At 57.3% G+C, this 26,271-nt stretch overlaps 7 protein-coding genes across 7 annotated transcripts; 2 read left to right on the top strand and 5 right to left on the bottom strand.

The window, feature by feature from the left end:
- Window positions 1–1,345: 1,345 nt before the first annotated feature.
- Window positions 1,346–2,691, bottom strand: IWZ02DRAFT_282640 (uncharacterized protein). The gene is made up of 2 exons (XM_066763662.1): window positions 2,478–2,691; window positions 1,346–2,319 (listed from the first exon to the last, which is right to left on the bottom strand). The coding sequence occupies exons 1-2, from the start codon at window positions 2,544–2,546 to the stop codon at window positions 1,465–1,467; spliced, it is 924 nt and encodes a 307-aa protein (XP_066622577.1). The 5' UTR covers window positions 2,547–2,691; the 3' UTR covers window positions 1,346–1,464.
- Window positions 2,692–3,190: 499 nt separating this feature from the next.
- On the bottom strand, window positions 3,191–5,968 carry IWZ02DRAFT_403108 (uncharacterized protein). Its single transcript, XM_066765641.1, has 3 exons — window positions 5,412–5,968; window positions 5,058–5,361; window positions 3,191–5,006 (listed from the first exon to the last, which is right to left on the bottom strand). The coding sequence occupies exons 1-3, from the start codon at window positions 5,679–5,681 to the stop codon at window positions 3,643–3,645; spliced, it is 1,938 nt and encodes a 645-aa protein (XP_066622576.1). The 5' UTR covers window positions 5,682–5,968; the 3' UTR covers window positions 3,191–3,642.
- A 3,691-nt stretch (window positions 5,969–9,659) lies between these two features.
- IWZ02DRAFT_453144 (uncharacterized protein) lies at window positions 9,660–10,611 on the bottom strand. The gene has a single exon (XM_066767645.1). The coding sequence runs from the start codon at window positions 10,508–10,510 to the stop codon at window positions 9,995–9,997; it is 516 nt and encodes a 171-aa protein (XP_066622575.1). The 5' UTR covers window positions 10,511–10,611; the 3' UTR covers window positions 9,660–9,994.
- Window positions 10,612–13,853: 3,242 nt separating this feature from the next.
- On the top strand, window positions 13,854–15,621 carry IWZ02DRAFT_453141 (mitochondrial carrier domain-containing protein). The gene is made up of 6 exons (XM_066767644.1): window positions 13,854–14,020; window positions 14,084–14,101; window positions 14,288–14,309; window positions 14,426–14,502; window positions 14,570–15,193; window positions 15,243–15,621. Exons 1-6 carry the CDS (start codon window positions 13,985–13,987, stop codon window positions 15,426–15,428), a joined length of 963 nt encoding a protein of 320 aa, XP_066622574.1. The 5' UTR covers window positions 13,854–13,984; the 3' UTR covers window positions 15,429–15,621.
- Window positions 15,622–15,906: 285 nt separating this feature from the next.
- Window positions 15,907–17,107, top strand: IWZ02DRAFT_282475 (uncharacterized protein). Its single transcript, XM_066763660.1, has one exon. It carries the CDS (start codon window positions 16,013–16,015, stop codon window positions 16,901–16,903), a length of 891 nt encoding a protein of 296 aa, XP_066622573.1. The 5' UTR covers window positions 15,907–16,012; the 3' UTR covers window positions 16,904–17,107.
- A 618-nt stretch (window positions 17,108–17,725) lies between these two features.
- Window positions 17,726–20,627, bottom strand: IWZ02DRAFT_282453 (uncharacterized protein). Its single transcript, XM_066763659.1, has 2 exons — window positions 19,712–20,627; window positions 17,726–19,621 (listed from the first exon to the last, which is right to left on the bottom strand). Exons 1-2 carry the CDS (start codon window positions 20,438–20,440, stop codon window positions 18,020–18,022), a joined length of 2,331 nt encoding a protein of 776 aa, XP_066622572.1. The 5' UTR covers window positions 20,441–20,627; the 3' UTR covers window positions 17,726–18,019.
- Window positions 20,628–22,907: 2,280 nt separating this feature from the next.
- IWZ02DRAFT_350985 (uncharacterized protein) lies at window positions 22,908–25,256 on the bottom strand (the record flags this gene model as incomplete). The annotated part of the gene is made up of 1 exon (XM_066764248.1): window positions 22,908–25,256. A coding segment is annotated over one exon (2,349 nt), but the record flags the coding sequence as incomplete, so codon positions are not given.
- Between the last annotated feature and the right edge of the window lie 1,015 nt (window positions 25,257–26,271).

The raw sequence follows: 26,271 nt of genomic DNA, 5'->3' as shown, positions 1-26,271 counted from the left end.
TCAAAAAAGAGTATGCGACAATTTCTATGACGCTGCTCGACTCGACTTGACTCGGTCTGACAACTCTCGGCTCTTGCGGAGGGGGATTGCTGGATTGGAGACACGGCGGTAGTGCTATGCATATATCAAACACTTGCTCGGTTTCTCGGGAGGCGCTGGATTGGTGGGTGGTGCATGGGTGTTGGGTGCCTACCTATCCTGCCGGGTAGTCATGGAAGAAGAAAAAGGGAAGCGTCATTGAATTGATGTTCTACCAAAAATGCAAACAATTCAACAACCGGATTGAGAGAAGTTGTGTGAATATGGATGGAGAAGAGTCGAGCGATGATGAGTGTGATCATTATGTAATATGGACGGACGGTGATGCTGATGCTGCCGATGGCAGCTGGTCCGGCGAGCAGGGGGATGGTTCAACCGATACCTACCTACCTACACTATGCCCAACTGCTTAGGTACCTTACCTAACCTTACCCATCACCCACTTGACCAAGGTACACATCTACTCTTCTCTCTCTCTCTCTCTTCCTCTCTCACACAGGCTAAACTAGTCAATCAAATAATCAATCAATCAATCAGGTAATATAATCAGACCCTCGCTGCCAGCGGCATGCTTCACAAATATTTTCAGGTGCTAATGCTAGTGCCAGTGCTGTGCGATGATAGATGTACATGTCTATTCCTACGATCCTTCCTACTCCTATCTCCATAAAACCTACATGTACATGCATACGCCTTTGACGACTGCAGTCCGAAACACCGCTACCGCTATACTCTGTCCGCACGCGCATATCTATGTACATACTTTCGCTGAAAAAAACGTCACGTCGTCTTTTCGCGTCTTCTCTTCTCTTCTCTTACCCAGTCTCTCGGGCCCTGTTCCGCTGCGTCTGTCCGTCTCGCTCTTGTGTACAGAAAAGTAGGTCGATCGGTCGGTTGGTGATTAGGAAGTATAGGTAGGTTGCGTGCCATCGAGGCACTATTTCCACTTCTCACCTAACCCACCCCATTAGCCACCCCCTTCTCCTTTTCTCTCCCTCTCTCACCTGCTCCTTTTTTGTCTCCTCACCCATGCCCGTTAACACCCGCGTTGACATTCTCCCTCCACCCCTCGCCCAACCCCCCCAGTCCCATCCCCGGCCCAACACCACTGCCAATCAGCACTTTCGACGTGCGCTCGCCACTCCCCGTACGCCCTGCACCACCGACCGCTCCGCCATTCATCCCCATCAGCTCCTGCAACTCGCGCTCCAGCGCGTCTGCGTCGTCGCTGCGGCCGTGTCTGTGCCTGAACCTGTGGCTTCCTTGCTTTTCACGGCTGCCGGCGCCGTTGGCATTGGCATGGGCGCTGAGCGATTTCGATCGTGCTCTGCCGCCGCCACCACCACCGGTGCTATCGTGGTTGTTGTTGCTGCTGCTGCTGCTGCCAACCCACCTCCTCTCCTTGCCCCCAAGGACAACGGCTAGTCACGCGGGAGGCGCCGCCGCCGCACTTCCCTGCCCATGTCCATGTCCATGCCCCGTCACCGCAGCCCCAACCCACGACCCCTTACGCGCCGCGACTTTGCGTGGCGGACTAGTCTTGACGGCTCCACCCACACCCTCTCCCTCCCCCACCCCATTCGTAGCGGGCGGCGCCGTAGCAGCGGCGGGCGGCGGCGACCCAGGACCGGGTCCGAGCCAGGCGCGCCCGGGACGCGCGAGACCGCGCTCGACGTCAGCTAGGACGCTGCGTTGGAGTTGGGCAGCTTGGTCTACTGATGCTGTTGCGGCGGCGGAGGCCTTGTTGTTGGAAGAGGTGTGGGAGGAGGGCGAGGAGGACCAGACGAAGTTGCCTGCGCCGCCGCGGCCGGTGCGTGCGATGGGTACTGGGGGGTCTGAGGGCGGCGGGGTTTTGTTTAGTGGTTGGTTTGCGGGGGATGTGGAAGTGGCGTTGGCGTTGTTGGCGTTGTGTTGCTGACCCGGGTTTGGCGACGGAGAGGCGGAAGAAGAGGTAGTCGCCGAGTTGTACCACTTGGTCTGCGTATCCAAATCTTTCAGATCGCGCGGCGGGGGCTCAGCCGTCGCCGTCGTGTACGAGGCCGAGCTCGACGCCGTGGACGCCGGTGTCCCAGCCGGCACAACGGATGCGCCAGCGACGTCGTTGTTCTCGGTCGTCGCCGTGCTCTGGAAGGTGCCCGTCTGCGCGAGCTCGGCCGGCGAGTACGTGTTGCCGGCGCCGCCGCGGCCGGTGTGGGCGTAAGGGGGAGGGGGCGAGACTGTAGTGCGGATGGGGACGATGGAGCCGGTGCGCGAGGCGCGGCGGTGTTGCGAGGCGATATCCTGCGTGGTTGTTAGTCGCACGTCTTGCTTGGTGTACCTATACGGCGGGAGCATGTGGTGCTTGTGATGTGCGCAAGGTTTGTTACGCACGCGGACGGCACGAGGCTTGGTCGACAACCACAAGACACGACTGACGGACGGAAGGACGCATTACTCACCTCGGCCACCTTCTTGCTCTGTTCTTCCTGTGCCTCAATGTTCCCTGCGCCGCCGCGTCCCCACGCCATGATGTCGTCGGTCGGTCGTCGTCGAGTAGGTAGGTAGGGCAATGTGACTGGTCGGGTACTCGCTGGCTCGCTCACTGGTGCTCCCAAGACGTGTGCGCGCTCTGTGTGCGAATGTGCGTGGTTGGGATGGGCGGTGTAACGAGACGGGTGACGTCTGACGTCGTCGCTATGTGTTGCTGCCTCTGGACACGTTGGCTGGCTGCGCGCGCCGCACGCTTCAGATGCCTGTCCCTACGATGTGCGCTGGTAGGGTATTGGGTCAAAAAAAAAAAAAAAAAAATATTCGCTGGCTAGCAGGCTGCTGGTGGCTTGCTTGGATCGTGGGTCGCGGGTAGAGTGGGCGGCGGGATCTTTCTTGTCCCGGTGTCGGTCTGCGACTGAGTTGCTCGGCGGCGGCGGCGGCGCGGCGGCGGTACAGACAGTGATGTGGTGACTGGGCGACCAATTCCCCCTCCACCACTCCAGTCCCCCGATCTGCCGTCGCTCGTGTCTGGTGTCAGATCATGGCGCCGGCCATGATGACGGCCGCGTGCTCCAAACAGCGGCGGCCTTGGACGCAACCAAGGCGACGCGCGGAGCCACGACGGTTTGAGACGAGGTGCGAGATGACGGGTCTGGGCACTCGTGCTCCGCCCTCTGGGCGCTCCTGTGCGTCCGAGAAGGGCAGCTCATCGCCTCACTCGCAGCGGAATCTTGGCGTTTCTTGTCGCATGAACAGCGTCGCCTCGTCTCAATTCACGCACAGTAGCGGCTCCCCCGTGTCTGCATGTACTGCTGCTCATTTTGACGTACTGCGTAAAACAAGGCAAAACAAAGCAAAGCTCCCTCGACGATGCTCGTCCGTAAGAGGGTTAGCCTATACCCTTCCCAGCCCCGGTATCGTTACGCCTGTTTGTACTCCGCCAATAATCAACAAAAGAAACGGCAGTCGCGAAACCGCAGCCAAAACGATGGCGTCTCTGGCCGTGGCTCAGAGCGTGAGCTGCACACCTGCTTGCAGCAGAAAAGATTGAAAGCAAGCCCCTGTGATATCTCCTGTGTGATAATACAATGTTCCGTCGTGACAGATACGAATTAAAATGAAACCAAAATGAATCTACTCGCCGTCTTGAACGGCGCGCAGGACGGGGTAGAGACTGCGCTCATCCTCCGACATGGCACTACTTGACGCCTTGTTCTCCTCGGCAAGCTGTTCCTCCTTGATCTCGCTCGGTGGCAGAGGGGCGTCGCCATCCTCAAACTCACCGCGATCAAGCTTGGTCTTGATGAAGGCGCGCAGCTCTTCAATCATGCGCATGTTTTGCACCCAGTTCTCGTCGCCGTCGGATGCACCGTGTTCGGATGATAGGTGCTCCGAGTCCTCCGATTGCTCGCCTGGAGAGCGTAGCGACGGGTCAACCGGAGGCGGCGACTGGATAGCAAGCTTGTGCACGTCCTTGCGCAGACCGTCGCGATCAACAGAGTTGCGCCGCGAGGCGTTGGGCGTCGAGTCATCATCCGAAATGTCCATGGCCTCCGAGTCGCGAGCGGGACGGGCCTTTTGTAGCTGGTTGCCGGACCACCTTCGGCGGCTGTCCGAGTCGAATGGTGCGAGACTGGGAGCGTTGCTGGTGGCAGGATAGCTGCCGGCAATGTCGGACATGGCGCTCACCGAGGGCAGCGTCGGGTACATGCTAATGTTGTTGTTGCGGATAGCCGGCGAGACATTGTGTCCCGAGTGGACCGATCCAGGCGACTGGCCAGAGGTGTACGACACGACGCTCGAGGCTGGCGTCAATGCAGGCGTCTCGGTTTGCGACGTTGACAGCGGAGCAAGCGTGGTTGCGTGCGACGACTGCGGCTGCATGCCATGCGTTCCAGGAGGCGAGTTGGAGGAGCGGTAGTTGAAGCCAGAGTGCAGATAGTGCGCGCCGGGCTGGCCAACGCCAGCCGCCGCGGCCTGCTTGGGGTTTTCGTAGACGGTGTTCTGTAGCTGCTCCAAAACCTGATCAATCTCAACCAAGTCACTCTTTGTCCGCAGGTTGGGAATGGGCAGTGAGTAATGGTGCGAGGGAGCCGGGCCGTGGCCGGTAGGCGACACCATTGCCGGCGCAGACTGGAAGTCGGAGTTGCCATAACCAGCCATGCTCGTGAGCAGGGGTAGCTGGCCCTGGATGCCCATGAGTCGGTGGCCAACGTCATAGTAAGTGGATGGGTCTATCTCGCGACGCTTGACGCTGCCAAAGAACTCGTTAAGGGCGTTAAGGGCGTCGACGGCACGCTTCCGGACCTCGTAGTCATTGGTCATTTGCTGCTGGGGGTTGACGGCGTAATAGACGGGCCCGTAAGCCGAATTGGCCGGAGCCCCGCTGTAAAAGGCGCCGCCAGCTCCGGCGTTGGGGTGGCCGTAGGAGCTTCCACCCATGCCATCCTGGTAAAATCCACTCGCTGCTCCAGCAAGAGCCTGCAAGTCAGCAACATCTGCGAGGGGTTAGGACTCGTATAAGCGCGTATTGGTGCAGTGGAACTCACGCTTGCCGGCGGCGGCGGCAAAGCTGCCACCAGGACCTCCGTGGGAATTGCCCCGGCTGGGCTCGGGAGAGCGCAGGAGCACTGAATCGTCGGCATGCGTCTTGACATGCTTCTTGAGATCCTGGGGTCGCTTGAATGCCTTGTTGCAGGTGGGGCACTTGTGCGGCTTGAGCGGCACGTGAACGCGAACGTGGGAGGTGATGTGGTCCCTTTTCAGCGTCGACGTTGTGCAGCTACCCCACTGGCAGACGAGGTTGAGGTTGTTTGTGCTCTTGCGACCGACATGACGGTCGCACACATGGTTCTGCGCAGGTCAGCGAGCTGAAGGCGTGTGAGAGTGGCGTGAGAGCGTACGTAGAGAGCCTCTGCAGAGGACATGCGCTCGCCGCAGTTGGACCACTGGCAGATGAGCGAATCCGAGTCGCCCGGAGTGGGCGGCTGGGCGGGTTGGGCGGTTGGCTGAGTCGAAACTTGCTGCTGTTGCTGCTGCTGCTGGTGCTGCTGTTGTTGTTGTTGTTGTTGTTGCTGCTGGTGCTGCTGCTGCTGCTGCTGAGCAGCAGGCTGCTGAGCAGGTTGCGCTTGAGGCGCGGCCGCTGGATTCTCAGCGACGGCCGACATGGACATGATGGCGAGCCAAGAGACGTATCGCAGGCGAGGTCTTGGCTTGGCGGAGAGGGCGAGGGAGGACGATGGACTGCTGAGCACCACAAGAGCCAGGAAACGCTTCTTTTGAGGGGAGCAAGCCTTGTGAGGGCAGCGACGAGGCGAAGTTATGAGCAGCGGGAGTGACACAGGAGCGTGTCTGGGGGAGCGCGGGCGTTTTGAGGATTTCTAGGCGGTCTTGTGCTTCAGGCGGGGAGGACTTGGTCCGCTGCGTCTCGGCAAACATGGGAAGCCAGAGCAGGTGGCCGGTGGCCGGTGGCCGGCTAATTAAGCACGCCGATGCACAGCCCCCCTTCTCAGCAGCCCATGCAGCTTGGCGCTTGGCACCACCAACACCACCACCACCACCCCATCCTCTTGTCCCTCTTGTCCCTCTTGTCCCGAAACGCCCAGCCTGCTCCCCATCTTGGCGACCCCAAGCGGAGACGGCGCAATTACTTGGCCGCTGGATGCTGAGCGCGGAGCTTGAATGTCCAATCCTGTCCTGTCCTGTCCTGTCCTACTACAGCATCTCGTCGCTTACCCCCCCCCCCCCCCCCCCCCCCCCCCCCCCACCCCCGCGCCCGCCGTATTTCGCGTGTCCATGGCCGCCGTCGCTGTCGACTGCCAGGAAGGCCCTGCCACTTCATCTACCCTACACCACCCGCACCGCGCGCGCGCGTGTCCTTTGTCCTGGCCTCGGAATGCTGAACCCGCCCTACCGCACGCTGCTCTCGCGGCAGGGGATGTCCTGCGTTTGTTTCTGCTCTTCCGGCATGCGATTTCGCTGACCTCTTTAGCTTGTGCGGACAAAGCTTGTGTCCCCAGCTGCTTCCGTCCCGGCCACCGCCCCTCCGGACATGCGACCCAACCCAACCTACTCTCGCCGTCGACTTCCCGGGCCCCCTCGGAAGCTTGACCACTACCTCCATCGCCTCCCATCTGACGCGGCCTTTTGACACGCAAACGCGCCTCACCTTGCATTGCTAATTCCCCTCGTCCGTTTCGCTGACCATTCGTTATAACGCGATGCCAAGCTCTTCTTCAGGGTCGCGTCGATCAGTCGCACCTGTCTTGCCAAGCCCTCCCGTCTCCAGACAACAACGACAGACGTCTGCCATTAACCGCGACCCCTTGCCTCAGCCTCAACGGCGTGAATAACATACAAACCATTTCATTCCAGCTTCCTCGCTTCTGCTGGGCCCTGCCGCCATCTGCCGAATCCGTGGGCCCCGCCCCTTGCCACCACGTCTCGCGCTAGTCTGAGGAATTCCGATCAGTCCCCTCTTTCTTCACGCTAGCAAGACGTCTTGATTGTTTTGGCCATTTGCAATCCATCCTCCCAGTCATTATCATCCGGTGCGACACGACGGCAGTCCCCGCCCGCGGCAGGCACAGGCCCTGAAGAAAGAGGACAGAGCCGTCCTCGAGCCTTTTACCCTGTGCGCGTCTGCGCTTAGCATTGCGCGCTATACCCGGTCAGAGTCATTCCACCAACTGGAACAATGGTCTGTCTCTGTTTTTCTTCACAGCCCGAGTGTTCGCTAAGACCGGGCAATTCTTCACGGCATATGTTGATCACTTGTTTGCTTTGCTCTGCGCCCGGCGCGGAAAACTCGCCTCCTTGCTGTCTCCAGAAGCGAAAGGCATTTGCAGTGATCTCCTTCTTTGTCACGGCGGTCCTTGGGTCCTTTGTCCGCGGCAGCGGTGTGTGTTCTACAGATGGCGCAAGGGAGCAGCGGCCGTCCAGGGGCCCTTTTCATACCACACCCTGGTCACTGATTCTTTGCACTACCACACTTGCCGGCTGCCGGATGTGATCTTGACTCGATTGACTGACTGATTGACCGAGACGCGGCGGCTACGAAGACAGACAGACGCTCTCAGTCAGTTGCGCGCCGCTCGTTTCTCGCAAACCGGGAACGAATCCGCCGCGAACGTTGTTCAGTTCAGCCATTGATCCACGCGTCTGGAAACCCGTCTGCCTGCCTACTATACTCACTGCTTTTCTCCTACACCTGGACGCGCAGACCGTTCTGGGCTATAGACCCAGCCAGCCGAGCGCAGCCGCCGAGTCGACTCCAGACAGTGATCCAGCAATTCCTCTCCGTGCCCAATCCAGCCCATCTCGGCTGCTCGCTCGCGCTGAAAGCAACAGACAGCAGCGACAAGACGACTTCATCGCCGGATCTGCATCGGGCCAATCAAGCCCGGCCGCTGCCGCTGCCGCCCGTCGAGTCAGACACCTTGTCCACCACCTAATTGCGCAATCCCAGCTTGCTCGCTCAGTGGAGGTGCTGACAGATTGATGACGCAGTGTATGCATTATCTGTCGCTGTTGGGTAGAGACTGTGTCCGGTGGTTGTTGCCGCCCGGACAACCCCGACTGACTGGCTGGCTGGTGGAGAGAGTCATGAATTTGTCTAGTGTGTGGTGGGTGAGGTGTGTGTGCCCAACCCACCCTCTACCCGCCCGCGAATCGTACGCATTCGTTTCAGGTCACACTGCCTTCTTGCCCGCCAACGGCGCTCGCATTCATCATACAGTTATATTGGACTGGATGGCGCAGGACAGGGAGTGTCAGTCGCGCCCAAAACGTGATGATGATTATCCTCATTACTCAGACACCCGCCCCGACCTTCTTTCATCGTCATTAGAAGATAGGGGGCTGGTCGAGGTTGGAGAATGTCAACCTGATAGAAGCCGACAGCCGCCGCGTTCGAGACACAATGACTGATTGAGCAGCAACAATACCAGCCATTGATCCGGCGCGGAAAAGCGTCAAAGTCGCCTCACCCCGTCTCAATTCCAACCCAGTTTCGTCTCAAGCTGCTTACGCAATGTAATGTCTCTAATCCATATCCAAATCCAAATCCAACTGTCAAAGCTCACTCCAAAACCAAATTACCTACTTACCACCATCGTCTCAAACTTGTCCGCCTCGTCCGCGTCCGCACCGCGCCACACCGACAGACAAGCTCATGTCGCCTACGGAGACCGGCAGACAGAGAGATGGGTGCCAAGGCCAAGACGAATGAAGCGTCTTCATGCGCGCATCCGCTCCGCTCTGCCGCTTGCAGACAGATAGACACACGTATCAAGCCAACGCGTACAATGAGGCGGAGGGCGGTTTGGGGTTGGCGGTTTGTCTGGGCGCCCAGAGCGCTTGCCGAGGAGTGCCGCCGCCGCCGCCGCCGCCGCCGCCGCTGCTGCTGCTGCTCGGGCTGCCGATGCCGCCGGTGCCTATTTTCCTGGCTGATTGGATATCGTCGTTATGCGGAAGTGCGCAATGCGCTATGGCGTGTGGTGTGCTGAGCCTTCTCGGAGAAGGTTGGGGAGGTAGGTAGGGTGAGGTGCAGGTAGCTTACTGCGCGGAGGAAAACAACTGGCGGCCAGCGGGCGGATGACAATGCTGGGAATTAAGCTCGCTGCTAATTACGGTAAGGTAGCTGATGTTGCTTAGCAACATCGCCGTCCCGCGTGTTCAGCGCTGGACGTAAATACGTGCAGCGCGACAGGGGGAGGGAGTGTGGCGAAGTATGTAGGTGTGTTGTAAGGTGGGTAAGCTGACGCCAGGAAAGAGAGTGAGGTAGGAGTAGAAGAGAGAAAGAGTGGTAAATAGATCATTTTGACCGACTTGCTTCACCATCCATCCATCCATCCATCTGCGAGGTGTGTTGTAAGTTGCTGACCCAAGAGGCAGAGATACACACACATCCAAAGATACTTGGCTACATACGCCCGTCCTATACCATTCTTCTACTGTACATCATATATCCCATCCACCACTCGCCTTGCCTACATTACCTCCTTCACACCTGCATCAAAATTACTTGCATCTGTATCTGCATTTGCGTTTCCTGCACTGCAGCTACAGCAAGCAAGCAAGCAAGAAAGCACTCCGCCATCCGCCAACCCGCCAACCCGCCAAGCCATCACCGATCTCCCGCCCAGAGCATTAAGGTGGCGGGCTAAGCACAGCCTCAGTCTATCGCCCAGTCGCTCAGTCCCTCAGGAGCGCAGGATAAGAAGGCGGGTGTCTGTCTCACTGCGCGACTCGATTTCGCGTTCTCGATTCCTAGTCTATTTGCCCATTCATCTTTTGTCTGATTCGTCTACTGTGTGACGAGTAGCTGGTGTAGGTATGGATTACGCTTGTGCTAAACACCACAACACAGCACAGTATAAAGTATCCAAGTACGTGGGTGAGATAGACTGTTAGTGCTTAGCTGCTTCCCTCCCCTCCTCAACCAACGCTTAACACTTGGATAGACAAGCATCTATCTTCATCATTCCTACCTTCCTGTCCCTTCTTCTTTCCTATCCCTCTCTCCTGTCTCCTTCCTCGCCTCCTCCTCTTCCTCGTCGTCATCCTCCGCCCAGCACCTCTCCCCTCCCCTTCGACCGCCTGCCCCGCCCCCCCTTTCCAACTCCAACAATCTCCGCCCACCCACGCATGCACGCAAAGTGCCATGCCAAGCATCGCGCCGCGCCGGCCAATTGTGGGGCCGCCGCCGCCGTCGTCTCCATTGCTTGCAAGGTCTTGGCGCCTTGGTGCAGCGTGGCGAGCGGAGCGCTGCTGCTGCTTGTGCAGGGGCAGGGACAGAGGTAGGGGTAGGTAGGGGTGGGGGCACGTGGTTCATTGGCGGCGAGTTGGTGCGTGGCGCAATGTGTGCGAAGGCGATGAGACGAGAGGGACGAGAGACATGGCGTACGACCTGCAAAAGTAGTGTTGTGTTGGAACTTAAGGCGCTGTCTGGGCACGTTGATAGATAGGTGGAAAGATAGAAACATCGGCGGTAGACTGACATTTACGCACAGAGGCCATCAAGTGCGTTGCTCCTTTTCCGCTATCATTCCATTTACTTCCTTTCCCCACCGAGGCCAGCCGGCTAGGTGTTCGGCTTTCAGGAATCTTGTCTTCTGTCCTTAGGTGAGGTCTTCGTTTTTCGGGAATTTCTTTCGGCGTTGAAACTGCGCCACGACACTTTACACACATACAACGACCACCCACTACAGCCGGCAAGTGGCAATCAAGTACGAAGTGCTGGAGAATGTTGCCCGGCTTTTCCAGACTCTTCTCACTATTTTATGTGGCCAACCTATCTTTCTACCTTTCTCTATATTTCTCCTCCATAAAAATGATAACAGATAATGTGAGAGGGTTCGGCCGCCATTCCGGAGCCCGGTCAATCAAGAAGGACAGCATCAATAGACAGATGGATAAAATAAAGGCCTCCAAATCGATTCAACCTCGACTTTGGCGCGTCGCAGCCGCTGTCTGCACTGCATCATCATCAACAGACAGAGCCGCGACAACAAGACACTGCCACAGAAAGACGGGGAAAAGCGGGTCGTGACCATGTTTCCCTGATTTTCATCTTGTCCTACCCTGCCCTTTTCTCTTCACGAACATTCTCTTCCCTGTATCTCTTTCATCGTCTTCTCATTCTCCTACCTCTTTTTTTCGACTGTGCGCGGACGGGATAATCTGACCCTCCTCGTCATCCAGAAATCTAGCCAGCCAGACAGACAAATAATCCCGCGCTCGATCTCTCGCCATTTCCTTTCAGGTCGTGAGTACGGCAAGAGCACTTCTCGCCTTTGCTTCAAAACGGCGTCTGGCAGGCGGGCGGGCGGGCTGGCTGGCTGGCTAACTGCTCCAAAAATTGCACCCCGACGGCAAAAGAAGAGAGAGCGTTTTCGGCATCACGGCAGCAGAGCACATATGGGGAGATTCACGGCTGGGCGGGTGTCTCTGGTTCGCCAGACAGCCCCTGCTGGGCATTTCTACCTATTGTACCCGGAAATGAACCTTAACTGGCTAGCTGACAGGCGCTCCTAGCACCCAAATCACCCAAAGTTTCCACGCTCTTGGGCCCTGTCGCGGCGACACGCATGTCATGAAGAGTTTTTGGGTTGTGCGGACGTGCGATGGATAGATGTTGCGGTGTGCAGTCAACCTCGAGCCTGGCGAGACAACGAGCTGGGGGAAAGTGAGTGAGCACCAGCGCCAAAGTCTGTGCAGTTTGCGCTTCCGTGGTGTGGGTCACGGCTGACTGGCTGTAGGACGCTCGGTCGGCATTTTTGGGTAGAAGGATGAGACGACAAGATATCAGGTACATGCAGAAGTAGACGAGCGACAGCGGCGGTGTCGTCGTCAATCCAGCAGGCAGATGCAGAGGTACCTCTGCTGTTGCAATCTTCTCCAGGTCTTGTGGTACGCCGCCAGCCCAGCTAGAAGATAGCGGAGTGGGGAGTGACAAAGTACAATCGTGATAGTATCGTCTTTGCTGTTCTGCTTTTCGTCTCGCTCGAGAAAGGCAGAAAATGATGACAGTGCGTAATACGATGGTCGGGAGGCACGGGATCTTTCTATGACAGGGTTCCATTGGTTATGGGCCTATTGATTCCAGCGCCCAGCGAGGACGAACAACAAAGGGAACGAGTAATGTTTGTGAAGTGTTCGTGTGACTTGGTCGCGGCAGAATTCGAGCAGCGGACGGTGGTAGTCTGGCGTCAGCTGTGATTCTCAGTTTGCAGGTAGGCCATGAAAACCATGAATACTGAAGATGCTAGACATTGTGGCTCAATTTTGAACTTGTGGTTTGCAAAACTCTCCCGTACGAAGTATAGCAGGGTTTTTTTTTTTTTTTTTATTTTTTTTTTATTTGAGCGTCGATGCGAGGTACCCGAGGATGCACAGTACGTTTTGGAAGTGTATGAGTACTAAAGATCAAGAGATGTCTAATTTTTACTATAGCTGATGCTTGTAGCTTCAAGAGTTGTCCGCTTTTTTGGATGTACTCAGGTTCAGCGTCCAGGGACGAGGAAGAATTTTCAGCCTGTCAATCAGCGCTTGGAGACTTCAGAACATGCTGTTCCAACGAGAAAAGGCTCAGTCGCGGTCGAGCTTGTTGACGTTGTTGTGGAAGCAGTTTCAATTGTTTACTGACTGCCTCTTGGCCTGTCACTGATGCTTTTAGTTTCCGTTGCAAAATGTTCGACTTGTCAACATTCCAGCGAGCAGAACATCAAGGTCGCTGTTACTTGGTAGAGAAGCATGCTCGTGTTGAGTGGTTGGTCTCATCAATCCCGCAGTCGAATATCGACTGCATGTAGTCGGCAACTCAGACGCCACATTCGGACCCCTTGAACGGATAGTCGGCCGGACGGCTTGCCTAACGGACAGGGGCCGAACTGGATTTTTCCCGCGCGCAGACTTCAAGTCGCAGGCCTCCTATACCGCCAACGGAAAACGCAACGTGAAACGGACAGATGCCATGATGAAACTTTTTAAGCTTAAAGGCGCCCAGGTAGAGTGGACGAGAGCAATGATGTCATGTGTGTAGTTTGACAGCCGAGGACACCAACGTATGGAAATTCGCCGAAACACGTCAACTTTTCTCTCTTCCTCAGCCAACCACCTTGACGCCTCGAGTTTCCATTAGGCTTTTTGGCATCGTAGATCATCAGTCCACCGTCCATAGGGCAGACTTAGAATGGAATACGGACACGTGACTACAATGGGGACCTCTCCTGACTTGAGATCTGAATGTCAGATGCAATCTGGGGCTGCAAATGACGTCTCTGGGGAAAGGGAATCAGCAGCAAAGGTAAAGAGTCTGGACTGGTTCTATCCGAGGGCCAGCTGTCACCCAGAATGGGCAAGCGCGCGTGCCTGGGTTGGTTTCGGCAAGCTTGCTGTTGGCAGGACGACTATCCAAACACGACTTGAAGAACGCAGCAATCTCGCAGTCGACAGTCTGACAGTTGAGCGAATTGAAAAGATGGAGGTCCAGAGGTTGCAGCAGTGGGATATGGGGCGGCAGAAGGGCGACGGCTGGAGGATTGGCGTTGCCGCTGGTGGCAGCCGGAGCTAGACCGTTCTCGGCAATGTATTTGGGCGGCCTACCGATAGCCAGACGGCGACGCCGTAGCAGGAGCCGGACGTGCGGATGACGGGCGGGAGGATTGCGGTGGTGTCGCGGCGTGAATGAGGCTGCTGGAGACAGAGGCCTCTGGGGTTTATAGACGTCGACTCGAGTCGCCGGCCAGCGGTGAAGACAACCCACTGCAGGTCCACTTCAGCCTGAGGCTTCGCTGGTTTTTCGCTCCAACCGAGTTGCTCCGAGGATCTTGGCACGCTAGCGCTCGGGCCACGAAAAACTTCGCCGTGCAGCCCTTTTCCTACTCCTACATAAGCGTCCCAACCTTTTCATCCACAACACCATCAACTCTCCACTCATCCCCTTCCGTTTGATTCATACCAATCAACCGGCACCATGGCTAAGGACGGTGAGGTCGTTCAGAGCAAGAAGGTATTCCATCCCCGCCCTCAACCAACCTCATTGTGATGGACAAAGCTAACGTCGACCTCGCAGTCCGTGCTGGGCATGCCCGTAAGCTCCTCTCCTCCCTGACATCGAGCCGCATCTCGAATCAGCTTGCGACACGACCGCCGCGACGTCCTCCATCCTCTGCGATGTCGTTGGATCGCCGCGCCATCTTGGTGGTCGATGTTGCCAGCTGGTCGGGATTGGGCGCCCTCGGCTATCGTCGCAGCATGCTAACAATAAGGCTTTCAGGGCTTCGTGGTTGACTTCCTGAGTACGTTTGCCCACCACAGCTCCACCATTGTCCATCTCCGAGCTTCAATGGCTTGATGATGATTTTGATGGATTTGTTTTTGCGCCGATGAATTGTCGCTGACGCTCCATCCACAGTGGGTGGTGTCTCCGCCGCCGTCTCGAAGACTGCCGCCGCCCCCATTGAGCGTATCAAGCTTCTGGTCCAGAACCAGGTAAGCCACATTGCTCTTGGTCGATTCGCGTCGTCCGATTTCGCAACCCAGCCTGACCCCCTTCTAGGATGAGATGATCCGCGCCGGTCGTCTCGACCGCAAGTACAACGGCATCATGGACTGCTTCCGCCGTACCGCCGCCGACGAGGGTATCGTCTCGCTGTGGCGTGGCAACACTGCCAACGTCATCCGTTACTTCCCCACCCAGGCCCTCAACTTTGCCTTCCGCGACACCTACAAGTCCATGTTCGCCTACAAGAAGGAGCGCGACGGCTACGCCAAGTGGATGATGGGCAACCTTGCCTCTGGTGGTGCCGCCGGTGCCACTTCGCTCCTCTTCGTCTACTCTCTCGACTACGCCCGTACCCGTCTTGCCAACGACGCCAAGTCCGCCAAGGGCGGTGGTGAGCGCCAGTTCAACGGTCTCGTCGACGTCTACAGGAAGACCCTCGCCTCCGACGGTATCGCCGGTCTCTACCGTGGTTTCGGTCCCTCCGTTCTTGGAATCGTCGTCTACCGTGGTCTGTACTTCGGCATGTACGACTCCATCAAGCCCGTTGTCCTCGTTGGTCCTCTTGAGGGCAACTTCCTTGCTTCCTTCCTGCTCGGCTGGTCCGTCACCACCGGTGCCGGTATCGCTTCCTACCCTCTCGACACCATCCGTCGTCGCATGATGATGACGTCTGGTGAGGTACGTAACGTTGACTCGCCCACAATGAACATGTTTAACCCAGAAACAGGCCGTCAAGTACTCTTCCTCCATGGACGCTGCCAGGCAGATCGTCGCCAAGGAGGGTGTCAAGTCCCTCTTCAAGGGTGCTGGTGCCAACATTCTCCGTGGTGTCGCCGGTGCTGGTGTCCTGTCCATCTACGACCAGGTCCAGCTCCTCCTCTTCGGCAAGGCCTTCAAGGGTGGTTCCGGTTAAGCGACGTCTCCGACGCAAAAGACGCTTTGAACAAATGGTTGAGGATAGATGTGGGGGGTGACGTAGTTGAGTGGATAGAGCACGTTCGGGTTTTGCTTGTTCGTGGTAACGAAAGCACAAAGCTGGGGACGGCTTCTTATATCCCTGCTTTCAAGCATCTTGTACTTTACCGGGCAAATTTTTCGTCTTTGTACCACGCTCTTCCCTCGCGACTTGAGATTTATGATTGGTGTCTGGGTGCTTCTGCTGATAGACTGTCTTTGGCAGAAGCGCTTGGCTGGGTGCTCGGCAAAAGGCGGTATAGAATGAACTTGGGTCTGATGTTACAAGTGTCAAGTGTTGAACTACTGCAAGTGACATGTTTGCTGTCAGGGCCTAGTTCGTGGCTCTGTCAAACGCGGGGAGGTCCCAGATCCCCAGATGGACTCCTGTCACGTGATGGAGACGTCATCGCCCAAACGGGCAGCAAGCTTCATGTTCCAGCTGCAAGGACGTCTCTCCCTCGCCTTTGTTTCAACTACCAGCTACCCACACCTCCCCGCTCTTCTCCTCGTCCTGAACAAGCATCCATCAATCGAGACATCATGCCGCCAATTCCCATCTACTCCAACGCACCCATCAACCCGCAAACCACGGCCGCCAAAGCAGACGGCATCACACCACAAACCGCCACCGACGAGCAGCTCCAACCTGGCCCTACGCCAACGCGCAACGCAGCCGTGCCCACATCGTCCACGAACGCATCGTCGCCACCGGCACCTCAACCAGGCGCGCGACCCATCCCACCCACGCAACCAGCGCAACCGGCTCCATCTTCAGCCGCCGCGTATGGCGGCGCTCCGCCGCCTCCTCAGCCGGGCCAGGCATCCAGCGCCGCAACTGCAGCGCCTACGCCCACGTTGACGGCGACAGCAATAGCAAAAGCGACGGGTAGCATAACCACTGCTGCTCCGCCGCCGCCACCGCAATTCAGCATCCCGCCGCCTACCACCAACGCCGCTGCGACGCACAGCACGCACGCATCTACGACCTCCCTCGGCACCTCTTCTGTGTCGACCAACGCGGCGGCAGCAGCAGCAGCAGCAGCAGCAGGCCCGACGACGCTCAATATGGGCCCCATGACCGCAGCTCCTCCTCCTCCACCGTCAACATTATCGCAATTCGCCCCGGCCTCGCCGGCCGCCGCGCCGGGACTGAGCCACGGTTCTGCCGCCCTCACTACCGCCAACGTACACGCGCAAGCACAAGATCTGTCGCACCCGCCCGGCTACGTACAGAACCCGTACGCAGCCGACGGCACGGCGGCGCAGCGCGAACGCCTCGTCGCAGCGGCCGAGGAGCGCCGGTTTGATGGAGAGAACGAAGGCGTGGGTAGTGGGCTTTGGGGGAGTGTTGTTGCGGCTGCGTCGAAAGTGGGGGAGGGGCTGAAGAGGGGCGAGGAGGAGGCTTGGAGGTTGGCGGCGGGGAAGAAGTAGGTGGAAAGGGATGGTTTGTTGGAGGATAGTAGTGGAGGAGGATGGTTGGCGAGAGATTGAGGGATGAGGAGAGCAGGGAAATTGGGACATGTTTGAACTTGGCTACTATCGGTGCTAGCAGGCGGGGAGTGGGGAGTAAGACTGTATGATACACTAACCAATCAACCCAAGCATCCGCAATCCACGCGTCCCCAAATCGACTAATCTTTTCCATCCTGTCTCTGTCCAGCCAGGCAATTGAGTGAGCGAGTGAAAGTAGGATCTAGGCTGAGTAGTCATATGGCCGAACGACTCAACAATAATCCAGTTAAGACGGACAGCTCATTCATGGGACGGAACAAGGGGCTTTAGCTGTAATGAACCGATTTGTTCATCCATTTTTTTTTCTCTGCACAGAGGGCGCCTACCTATTCCTTTATCGCTGGCATTCTCCTTTTTCTTTTCTTCTCGTCTTCTTTTCTTCTCCCTTCCAGTCCGGCAACGGTGTGGCGAGTTGCCACGTCAGCAGCCCGGGTGGAATGAAGTGATGGTTGATATGTTGTGTTATTGTTGTTAGTTGTGTTGCTCTGATGTTGCTCTGTTGTTGCTCCGTTCACTGCTCTGTTGTTACATGTCCATGCGTTTTTGTAGAAGTACATCTAGACTCTCAGGCAGGCAGACGATTGAAGTTGCGTGCGTGGAAGAATGGTGAGGTGGTTTCCTAGCTCTCTCCCTGTTCGGTTCTGTTCTTTGTGGATAGGCTTGAAATGTCGGGTGTTTCGGAGGTGATGTCATGTCTGTTGATGTGTTATTTTTTTTTTTTTTTTTTTGAAATTTTTTTTGGTAGTGTAAAGGGAGAATGATGGTGGACTAGATGGATTTTCACCACTCACTCACTTACTTCCCCAACCCATGCTGTGCTGCAGATTATGTTTTTGCTTTCTTGACCGTTCGTTCATTTGGTAAATGAAGTAATGAAATACCTGTCTTGCCGCCTACATGTACCTATCCATCTCCCTACATACGAATACTTTGGGTACGGTTGGTTCATTGATCAATCAAGCAATCTTGCCTCCCAAATCCCTCACGCCTTCTCCCATTCATTCCGCATCCCCAATCTCCCATCTCCTCACTCCCTCACAACTCCCCATCCTCGACGCCCTCCCCCTGCCCCGCTCCACTGCCACTAACGACAAACTCGACATTCCCCGTTTGCACACTTAGTTGGACATCCACTTTTCCATCCTCCCCTCTCATCCCAGTCCCACGTTCACCCTCTTCCTCTTCCTCCTGCCCCCCGTTCCCCTTGACCCCACAAACCCTGCTCCCCACCCACCCAAACCGCTCGCGCCTCGTAACGCTTAACCCGGGTCCGCCCAGCGCGGCGCGACCCACGCGCGCAACGGCGCACACGCTGCCGCGCCAGGCGGAGGGGTAGACGGCGCGCAGGAAGCCGGTGCGGGAGGTGTGTGTGGCGTGGAGTTTGAGAGGCGGGGAGGAGGGAGAAGAGAGACGGGTGTGAGATTGGGATTGTGGTTCTAGGGAGGAAGAGGCAAAGATGGGATCAAGCACGCGAAGATTCGACGCCCCCGTTTTGGTCGATGTGTGGAGCGCGTGTGTGTAATCTCCCTTTTCCTCCTTCTCCTCCTCCCTCACTTCTCCACCATCTTCTTTTTCCTCCTCGTTGGTTTCGGAGGAATTGGAATAGACGGGCAAGACTTCGACTCTCAACGACCCGACATCCGTCTGCAGTCTCGTCCGCCGCCCGAGCAGAAAGCGTCCGCTCAAATCACCAGAAGACGTGCGCGCGCGCGTGACGTAGCGCCGCGCTGGTACGGTGCCGCCTTCGGCGGCTGGGAACATGAGGTGAAGGGCGCCGGACTGGGTTGAGGCGTCTAGGACGGCTGGCGGGATAGCTGCGGCAGCAGCAGCAGCAGCAGCAGAAGAAGAAGAAGAAGAAGAAGAAGAAGAAGGGGAGGAAGAATTGAGGGGAGACGACGCATACGGCACGACCGAGGCGTCGATGGCGCCGGACTGCGTGTGCAGGTGCAGCAGGTCGACGAGGGGGAAGACGCCCTCGATTGCGCCGCTGTCGAGATCGATGGAAGTGTTGCGGGCGGGGGGCACGGAGGAGGGGGAGCGGGCGACGACAGCGCCCCGGTGCAGGCGGATGGTGGTTGTGTTTGTCACTTCGAGATGGCTGGGGGTGAGGTCGGGGTAGAGGGAAAGGGAGAGGTGCGTCGAGCGGACTGAGAGGGTGCTGAGCGACGTGTCGGGCGCGACGGCGATGTTGAGCCGGATGAAGGTGCACTCTTGCTCGTCCTCGTCCTCGTCTCCGTCTCCGTCGTCGTCTCCATCGTCATCGCCTGGTAATGCGGCTCCAGACGACACGAGTTGCAGCCGCAGTGTCGTGTCCGTCGTCTTGGTCGCGATGCGGCGGTCTAGCGTCTGCGCCCAGCTGGACCAGACGGTCGTGTTGGCGATGAGCTGCGGCCCTTGGTCCGCGGCGCCGGGGATCATGTTGATGTGGCCGGACACGTGGTGGTAGTAGCGGCCACGGCGAGGGCGATGGCGTCCTTGGTGCAGCTGCAGCGCTTCGCGGACTTCGAATGTGCCGGGAGCTTCGAATTCTGCGGTCGAGCTCTGCACGTGCTGCGGGTTGCATTTGAAGTGGCGATGATCGTGTGGTGCGGTTTCTGTAGACCCCCATTGCAGGCCACCGGCGTCGTGGTGATTTGGCTGTGTAGCATGTCTGCAGTCAGTTCACGATACAAGCAGCCTACCCACCCTTCCCACGCCCGACTCTTCTCTGTGCGAAATGACACATACCTCGCCCAAATGGCCCCTCGTCTTGCCACTCCCCCTCCACCTCCCTCCCCTCACCGCACCAAGCACAACCCAAACCAACACGGCATGCCCCAGCAGCACTAGCAAGACGCGCAGCCCGCGGCACGGCGAACACCTCGTCCGCCGCACGTCGGTCGGACTGCGCGCCCATCCGACGTTCTCCGGGTCCTTGGGGTTCTCGGACGTCTCTATCAGCGGCTCCTGCGCCGCAAAGTAGGTCGTCGTCATGTCTTCAGGCTCGGGCGTGACAACAGCCGCGTCGGCAAAGCTCGCCTGATTTCCAAGCAGATGCGAGATGACGGCGGGATGATGGGTCTTCTTGTCCAGCAGCGTGACAGACGATGGCGATGAGGGAGGGAAATTTGCGTCGCCTTCTTTTTCTTGGGCGGGTCGTTGCGCAGTCACAGCCGCGTCTGCTGACGCCTTTGCGTCTCCAGTGTCAGTGTCAGTGTCGAATGGCGAAAACAACAACGATCGAGGCAGCGATGAGCCAACTGGCGAAAGGGCGTGCTCGTCGTCGTCGTCGTCGACGTCGTCGACGTGGAGGCTGTCATTGCTGGTAGTGGTGGTGAAGCCAGGGCCTCGGATTCGGGACCCTCTCTCATTAGCGCGAGGAGCATTCCAGGCGACTCTACTCCTGCCATCATCACGACTAGGACCGGTAGCGGCGCCATTGGGCCCCGACGAAGCCATGGGCAGTGTTTCTGGCATGTCGTCCGCCCAGTCTTTGCTTTCTGTATCCTACCTACTGTTACTCCTAGCTCTTGTGTTCCTGCGGCTGAGGCTGCTGCCGAAGCGTTTGGCCGGTCTTTAGTCTTTTCCTGGCTCCTCGTTCGGTCTAGCCAGCAAGCTATCTAGCTGTGCTGGGCTGTTGGTGGCACCCAAGCAAGTCGTTTGCTGTGCTTGCCTCGGCTCACAAGCTGAGCAAAGCAGGGCTTGTGCGAGCAGCACTCCTCGCTAGGCAACGAGGTGGAAAGGGTGAGCGGGAGCAGAGGGTTGTTGTACTGTGCTCCTCGTCTGTAGCTGGAGCTGAGCTGCCTGCTGTCGTTCCCGCGTGCGCCACACAGGTAAGCCAAGCAACACACCATGTACTCTTATCTCTGCTCACACCACACCGGAAACGTCGTCGCAGTCGCCGTCGGTCGGTCGTCAAACTGTCATACAACAGCAACAGCAACAGGAAAAAGAACCGAGTCCTGCAGACGGGCGGCCGGGAGAGAAAGAGATGACAAGGTTGGTTGGTGGTAGGCAGCAGGGGAGCCTTTGGTTCGTTTGCCTGCTGCCGTCGCCCATGTCAGCGTATGTTAGTTAGGCTTTTCGTTTTCGCCCATGTCACCTCTCACATCGCACATCCGCACATCCACACAAAGATATCAGCCAGCGGGTATCCATCTTCCCATCCCATCCCATCCCATCCCATCCCAACCAAACCAAACAAAATAAAACGACATCACATCACATATCAGATCCTTCCAGTCCTCATCCGCCGCAACCCCAACCCCGCCTCCGCCATACCTTAGCCTAGCCCTATCCGACCCTTTTTTTAGCAACAGCAGCTCACCCCACCACTCATCTTATCATGCATGTAGGTACTTCTGCTGCTGCTGCTGCTGCTGCTCTGTTAGGCGCAATGTCGCCCGCCCATCCGCCCGCTCGCTTGAAAGCAGGAAAAGTAGAACTATTGTACAATGAGGTACACGGCGGCAGCAGCAGCAGCAGCGCAGCGCAGCGCAGCGCAGCCCTCTGCCAACCAGCCAACCAGCCATATCCGCCAGCCAACCAGCGAAGACTACATACACGGCTGCAAAAGCAGGTTTCGGCGTCGTGTGCGTGTCGTGTGTCACTTGGCATGAAAAACTCCAGATGCGCAGGAAGGTCGGCAGGTCGGCAGGCAGCCAGGCAGCCATGTAGCTAGTCACCATGTTTTGTTTGATTTCTGGAACTCGGTTTTTTCTTTTTTCTTTTTTCTTTTCTTTCCCCCCCCCCCCCCCCCCCCTTTTCCAGTCGTGTCATGATGATGGAGCTACGTAGCTGATAGAAGATGCGATAATATGATATGATGATGATAAGAAAGGGTATATAATAGTAGAGGGACTACATACAAAGGTAAGGTGGTAGGTAAGCAGACACGCGCCTACCGCCACACCGCACACGCCGCCATTCAAAAATACCGTCCGTCTGTCCGTACGCAAGGAAAGGTACGTACCTAGGTAGGTACGCAACACAGGTAGGTCGGCGGTAAGAAGGTAGGGTCGGTAGGTACCTAGGTGGTTAGAAGGCCAGCCGGCTCATCCGTCATCATCATCCACCGTACCGCAACTATACACCAACCACCATCTGGAGAAGGAAAGAAGAGAAGAGCTCTCATGCTTGCTTTCCTTCTTGCCACACATAAACACACGCCCCAAAAAACGCCAGTTTGACCTGTCCCATCCCCCCTCCTAATTCCCACGTGCTACGCTACGCTACGTACACGACGCTACGCTCGCTGGTTAATCCTGACTGACAAACTGACACCTTTCGCGCCCCTAACATCGAACCGATTGACTGAGTGACTGAGCTGTTGTGGCAAAGACGATGACGGCGACGACGACGACGACGACGACGACGATGACAAGGAGGACGATTCTGCTGAAGACGCACGACCCACGACGCTAAAAAAAATTCAAAGCAAATCAAAGCAGTTCATCAATCAATCAATGCCACAGGTTCATTTCGGCACGCGGAGAGCCATGGTAGCAAAGAAATTGGATTTTGGAAAGGTAGATGAAATGGAACAAAAAGACAGCCAACCCGCTTGCCGTTCCGCATCCCGCTCATCAGCAACATGACATTTAAAGTGGAGGAGTAGTAGTAGTAGTAGGTAGTAATGGTGGTAGTAGAGGACAAAAGGGGAAAAAGATGTGACAAATGGCCCTCATCATCATCATTACCATCAAAAAACAAGGTAATTTTTGACGGATGGATGGTCCGTAAACGCCGCCGCCGCCGCCTTTGTCGTCGTCGAGGGTAGGTAGGGGAAGCTCCTACCTACCTAGCAAGCGGCGCTGACCGACGCCGAGCGGCTGAGGCTGCGGCGCTCAAAATCCGGCCCGGGCTTGATGCCAAACAGTGCCTCGCTCCAGCTCTTGGGCGTCGGCGGCGGCGTCTCCGTCGTCGTCGTCACCTTGGCCTTGGCCGTGCGCATGTCGAGCGGCGCCAGATGCGTAAACTTGGGCAGCTTGGTCGCCTCGATGAAGTCGTCGTAGCGGATCCAATACAGCGGGTCCATGGCCAAGAACTTGAACTTGTCTTCTTGCTTCATGGCGTGCTGCACTTCGGGGTCGTAGCCGGGCCAGTCTTGGCGGTCAAACAGCGGGTCCTCTGAGAGCTGCGAAATGTCGTATGTCTCAAGATATGCATGGCGCTGGCTCGTAGTCACGTCTTTGCGTTCCCATGTCGGAAAGTCGGCGGTAAAGTCGAGTTCAGACAAGCCGAGAATACCTACTGCTTGGAAGCTCAGCATCCAAAGTTGGTCTCGTTGGCTCTCCGGACACATGGGCTCGATGTCGGACCGCTTCGCAACGTGAACGGGGAGAAAGTTGTACTCGATGCCGCCTTCCTTGGTGGCCAGGTTGAAGCGCAGGGGCCGGTCTGCTCCCTTCTCACATGCCCTTCGCAAAGACCGAGGGAGTTTGGCTAATCTTTCCAGACGTTCGCGCTCACGCTGCTCTGCCTCGAGTCGAGCTCTTTCTGCCGCCTCTTCAGCCTCCTTGCGTGCCTTTTCAGCTGCTACCCGCTCAGCCTCTATCCGCCTTTCCTCCCTCACGTGTTCCGGCGTCTCCTCCTTGATGGGCTCAGGCTCGGGTTCCGGCTCCGTCTTCATCGGTTCAGGACTAGGCTCAGGCTTGGTTTCAATGGGAGACGATGGGGGAGGGGAGCTGCGAATCGTTTTTGAATGATGCGTCATCTTTCTCCGGACGCTTCTACTAGGCCCGCGAATTTCATCCTCGTCCTCGTCTGAGGCATCAGGGGAAGAACTTTCGCGGGTCGATTGGCGGTTCAGTTCTCTTCTCGAAATCAAGCGCTTCTTTGGTTTGTGGCTGTCAAAGTCTTCCTTGGCCCTCCTTTCTGGATGTCGCGGGCGCGAATCCTTGTCCCGTGTCCGTCTATGGGCTTCAGGTTCCACGTGTTTGCTCCTTCGCGGGCTCTTCTGGTCGGTGCGGCGCATTTCTGGACTCCGGAGACGCTTCGATGAGGATCTAGTCATCATCACTTCGTCGTACTTTGCCTTGAGCACACGGTGAACTTCTTTCCAATTTGGTCCCTCGTAGTCTTGTGCGTACTCCCAGTAGGTGAGGCCGTCTCTGTTTCTCCGAGTGGGGTCAAAGTCGTCCTGTGCCAGCAAGAGTTTGATGACATTGAGATGACCCTTGCGGATGGCGACGAGCATTGGGGTCTCGTTGTGTTTTGCAGGATCCCTATGATCAGCCGAAAGTCCGGTAGCGAGAAGAAAGCTCAGAATCTCGTCGTGTCCGCCTCGCGCGGCTGCAACTCCGCAGGCGACGTTAGGCATGACTCCAGAAGCGAGAAGCTCATCCACAGCGCGCTTGTCTCCTTGCTCGGATTTGATCCGCAGGACCTCGGCGTTGTATTCGTTGGGAAGCAGGGTTGGGACAACCGATTCCTCGACACTCCTTGGAGTCTTGCCTTCGCTCTCATCCTCTGACCGTTCCTTCTTTTCTTTTCTCCATTCTGCTGCAGCCTTTTCCAATTCGATGCGAATCTCGTCGGCTTCGTCGATGGTCGGGTCCAACAGCTGGAGTGCCGTCTTGAAATGCTTATTCTCGTAGAGCGGATCCACGCGAGCTTTCCATAGGAGAAGCTTGACGACTTCTAGGTGAGCATTTTGCGTCGCATCTATGAGGGGAGTGTCATTGTCCAACCAGTCATGACCGTCCGTCGCGCAGCCTTTGTCCAGCAAGAATTCCACAATGTCCTCGTGCCCGTTTAGCGCTGCCTTTTGGAGCGGTGTTACGCCAGCATAGTCGGGAGCGTCCAGCTCTTCAGGTGCCGCAGCGAATGCCTTGCGCACAGCCTCGAAATCGCCCTTTTCACAGGAGCGCAGCAGGCGAGTGGCGCCAAAGGCATCCTTTCTTTTGGCGGGAGCAATGGCACGGACAGGAGAGGTCATGGAGCGCTGTGCCAGTCGTTTTGGCCTGTTCAACGAGGGAATGTTTTGAGGATGAGGAGAAGAGTTGTTCGATTCTTCGCTGTCGTCAGATGCCCAATCCTTTTCGTGTCGAACGTTTTCACGTCGTTTCGGACCAGAGCTGCCTCGCACGGAAGACTGGGTAGATGCCGATCGTTTGTGGAATTTTACGCCGGCAGCAAGAGGTGACGCTGGTGTCCGCGAACTTTTGGCGGGACCTTCTGTCTTGTGTCTTTGGCGTGGCGGCTCGAGATCGTTTTCTTTTTCTCGCAATTTGCGCTTTCGCGAGTCTGCAATTGAAGAGCTGCGCGCGCGGTTGTCGCGCGCTGGGGGAGAGTGGGAGCGCGTCCTGGCAGACGACGAAGCGGAGCTGTGCGTGCATTTCCCGGAAGGATGGTCGTGTTCACACGAGGAAGAGGAAGCCTTGCGGCCTGAGTAGTGTGGCCTCTTTTCGAGCGAGTCTTGAACGCGTTCCGGGCCGTTGCGATTTGCGGGCTGGAGGCCGTTGGAGGCAGGCTGCACGGGGGGCGGAGGGCGCGCATCAGCAGGCTTCGAGTCGTCTCTGGGCGGCTTGTTTTCGTTGCTCATCTTCTTGGGCCTCGTCGCCTCGTCTTTTTCTGGACCTGATAGAATGACCGTTTCCGCCTCTGACTCGTTCGCCTCTGTCCCATGGTCACCATTCTTGAGGGGTTTGTCGGTTAGCGGGGGCGACGAGGGGACGTGAGGTGATTTGGTGCGATGGAGCGACGGCTGCACCGACTGCGGCTCTCCGTTGCCAGATGGATTGGGCGGCGGCAAGTGGTCGGCAACAGCAGCGCTACTGCTCATCACGGTCTTGTTCGAGTGCCAGAGGGTGCCTGCCTCATGCTGGGAGGGGATCGGGGGACGGCTGGAAATATGGGGCGCCAGTTGCTCAGCAGACCGGTGCGCGTCGAGGTTGTGGTGGAGAGAGACGGGAGCGAGAACGGCGGGTCGAGCCACGGCGGGACGAGGGGAACGGCAAACGGGAGAGAAGAGCGGCGAGTCGAGAAGAGGCGAGAGGAGGAGGGGACGTATCAGCGGCTGTGTGAGTGGTGAGATTGATGGGGTGGTGGTTGTGGGTGGTTGTTGATGTTGTTGATGTTGTTGTTGTTGTTGTTGTTGGAGTGGAGTGGTGTGGAGTGGTGGAGTGGTGAGGGAGGAGCGCAGAGAGAGAGAGGGAGAGGGAGAGAGAGAGAGAGTCGAGTAGCAGAAGAGAGCAGGATAGACGGGAGACGGGATTGTTTGGCGAGCGACCGAGAGGCGGAGTCAGTGCTCCAGCAAGATGTGACTGGCTGGCGGCCGCCATTGGCTTGCCGGCCTGAGGGCGCCG

Source organism: Phyllosticta citriasiana (assembly GCF_038021145.1).
Source record: "Phyllosticta citriasiana strain CBS 120426 chromosome Unknown IWZ02scaffold_7, whole genome shotgun sequence".
NCBI classification, from domain to species: domain Eukaryota; kingdom Fungi; phylum Ascomycota; class Dothideomycetes; order Botryosphaeriales; family Phyllostictaceae; genus Phyllosticta; species Phyllosticta citriasiana.
Note: the sequence above shows the minus strand (reverse complement) of the source record. Positions and strands in the feature narration are given on the sequence as shown.

Coding starts and splice junctions, on each gene's coding strand:
- IWZ02DRAFT_282475 (XM_066763660.1), top strand. CDS start 16,013: ATGCCGCCAATTCCCATCTACTCCAACGCACCCATCAACCCGCAAACC.
- IWZ02DRAFT_453141 (XM_066767644.1), top strand. CDS start 13,985: ATGGCTAAGGACGGTGAGGTCGTTCAGAGCAAGAAG. Junction 14,310..14,425: donor CTTCGTGGTTGACTTCCTGA/GTACGTTTGCCC, acceptor CTCCATCCACAG/TGGGTGGTGTCTCCGCCGCC. Junction 15,194..15,242: donor TGATGATGACGTCTGGTGAG/GTACGTAACGTT, acceptor ACCCAGAAACAG/GCCGTCAAGTACTCTTCCTC.
- IWZ02DRAFT_282453 (XM_066763659.1), bottom strand. CDS start 20,440: ATGCCAGAAACACTGCCCATGGCTTCGTCGGGGCCCAATGGCGCCGCT. Junction 19,622..19,711: donor CGAGGGGCCATTTGGGCGAG/GTATGTGTCATT, acceptor CATGCTACACAG/CCAAATCACCACGACGCCGG.
- IWZ02DRAFT_453144 (XM_066767645.1), bottom strand. CDS start 10,510: ATGTCAGTCTACCGCCGATGTTTCTATCTTTCCACCTATCTATCAACG.
- IWZ02DRAFT_403108 (XM_066765641.1), bottom strand. CDS start 5,681: ATGTCCATGTCGGCCGTCGCTGAGAATCCAGCGGCCGCGCCTCAAGCG. Junction 5,362..5,411: donor CCTCTGCAGAGGCTCTCTAC/GTACGCTCTCAC, acceptor TGACCTGCGCAG/AACCATGTGTGCGACCGTCA. Junction 5,007..5,057: donor TGCCGCCGCCGCCGGCAAGC/GTGAGTTCCACT, acceptor AACCCCTCGCAG/ATGTTGCTGACTTGCAGGCT.
- IWZ02DRAFT_282640 (XM_066763662.1), bottom strand. CDS start 2,546: ATGGCGTGGGGACGCGGCGGCGCAGGGAACATTGAGGCACAGGAAGAA. Junction 2,320..2,477: donor AGAGCAAGAAGGTGGCCGAG/GTGAGTAATGCG, acceptor ACAACCACGCAG/GATATCGCCTCGCAACACCG.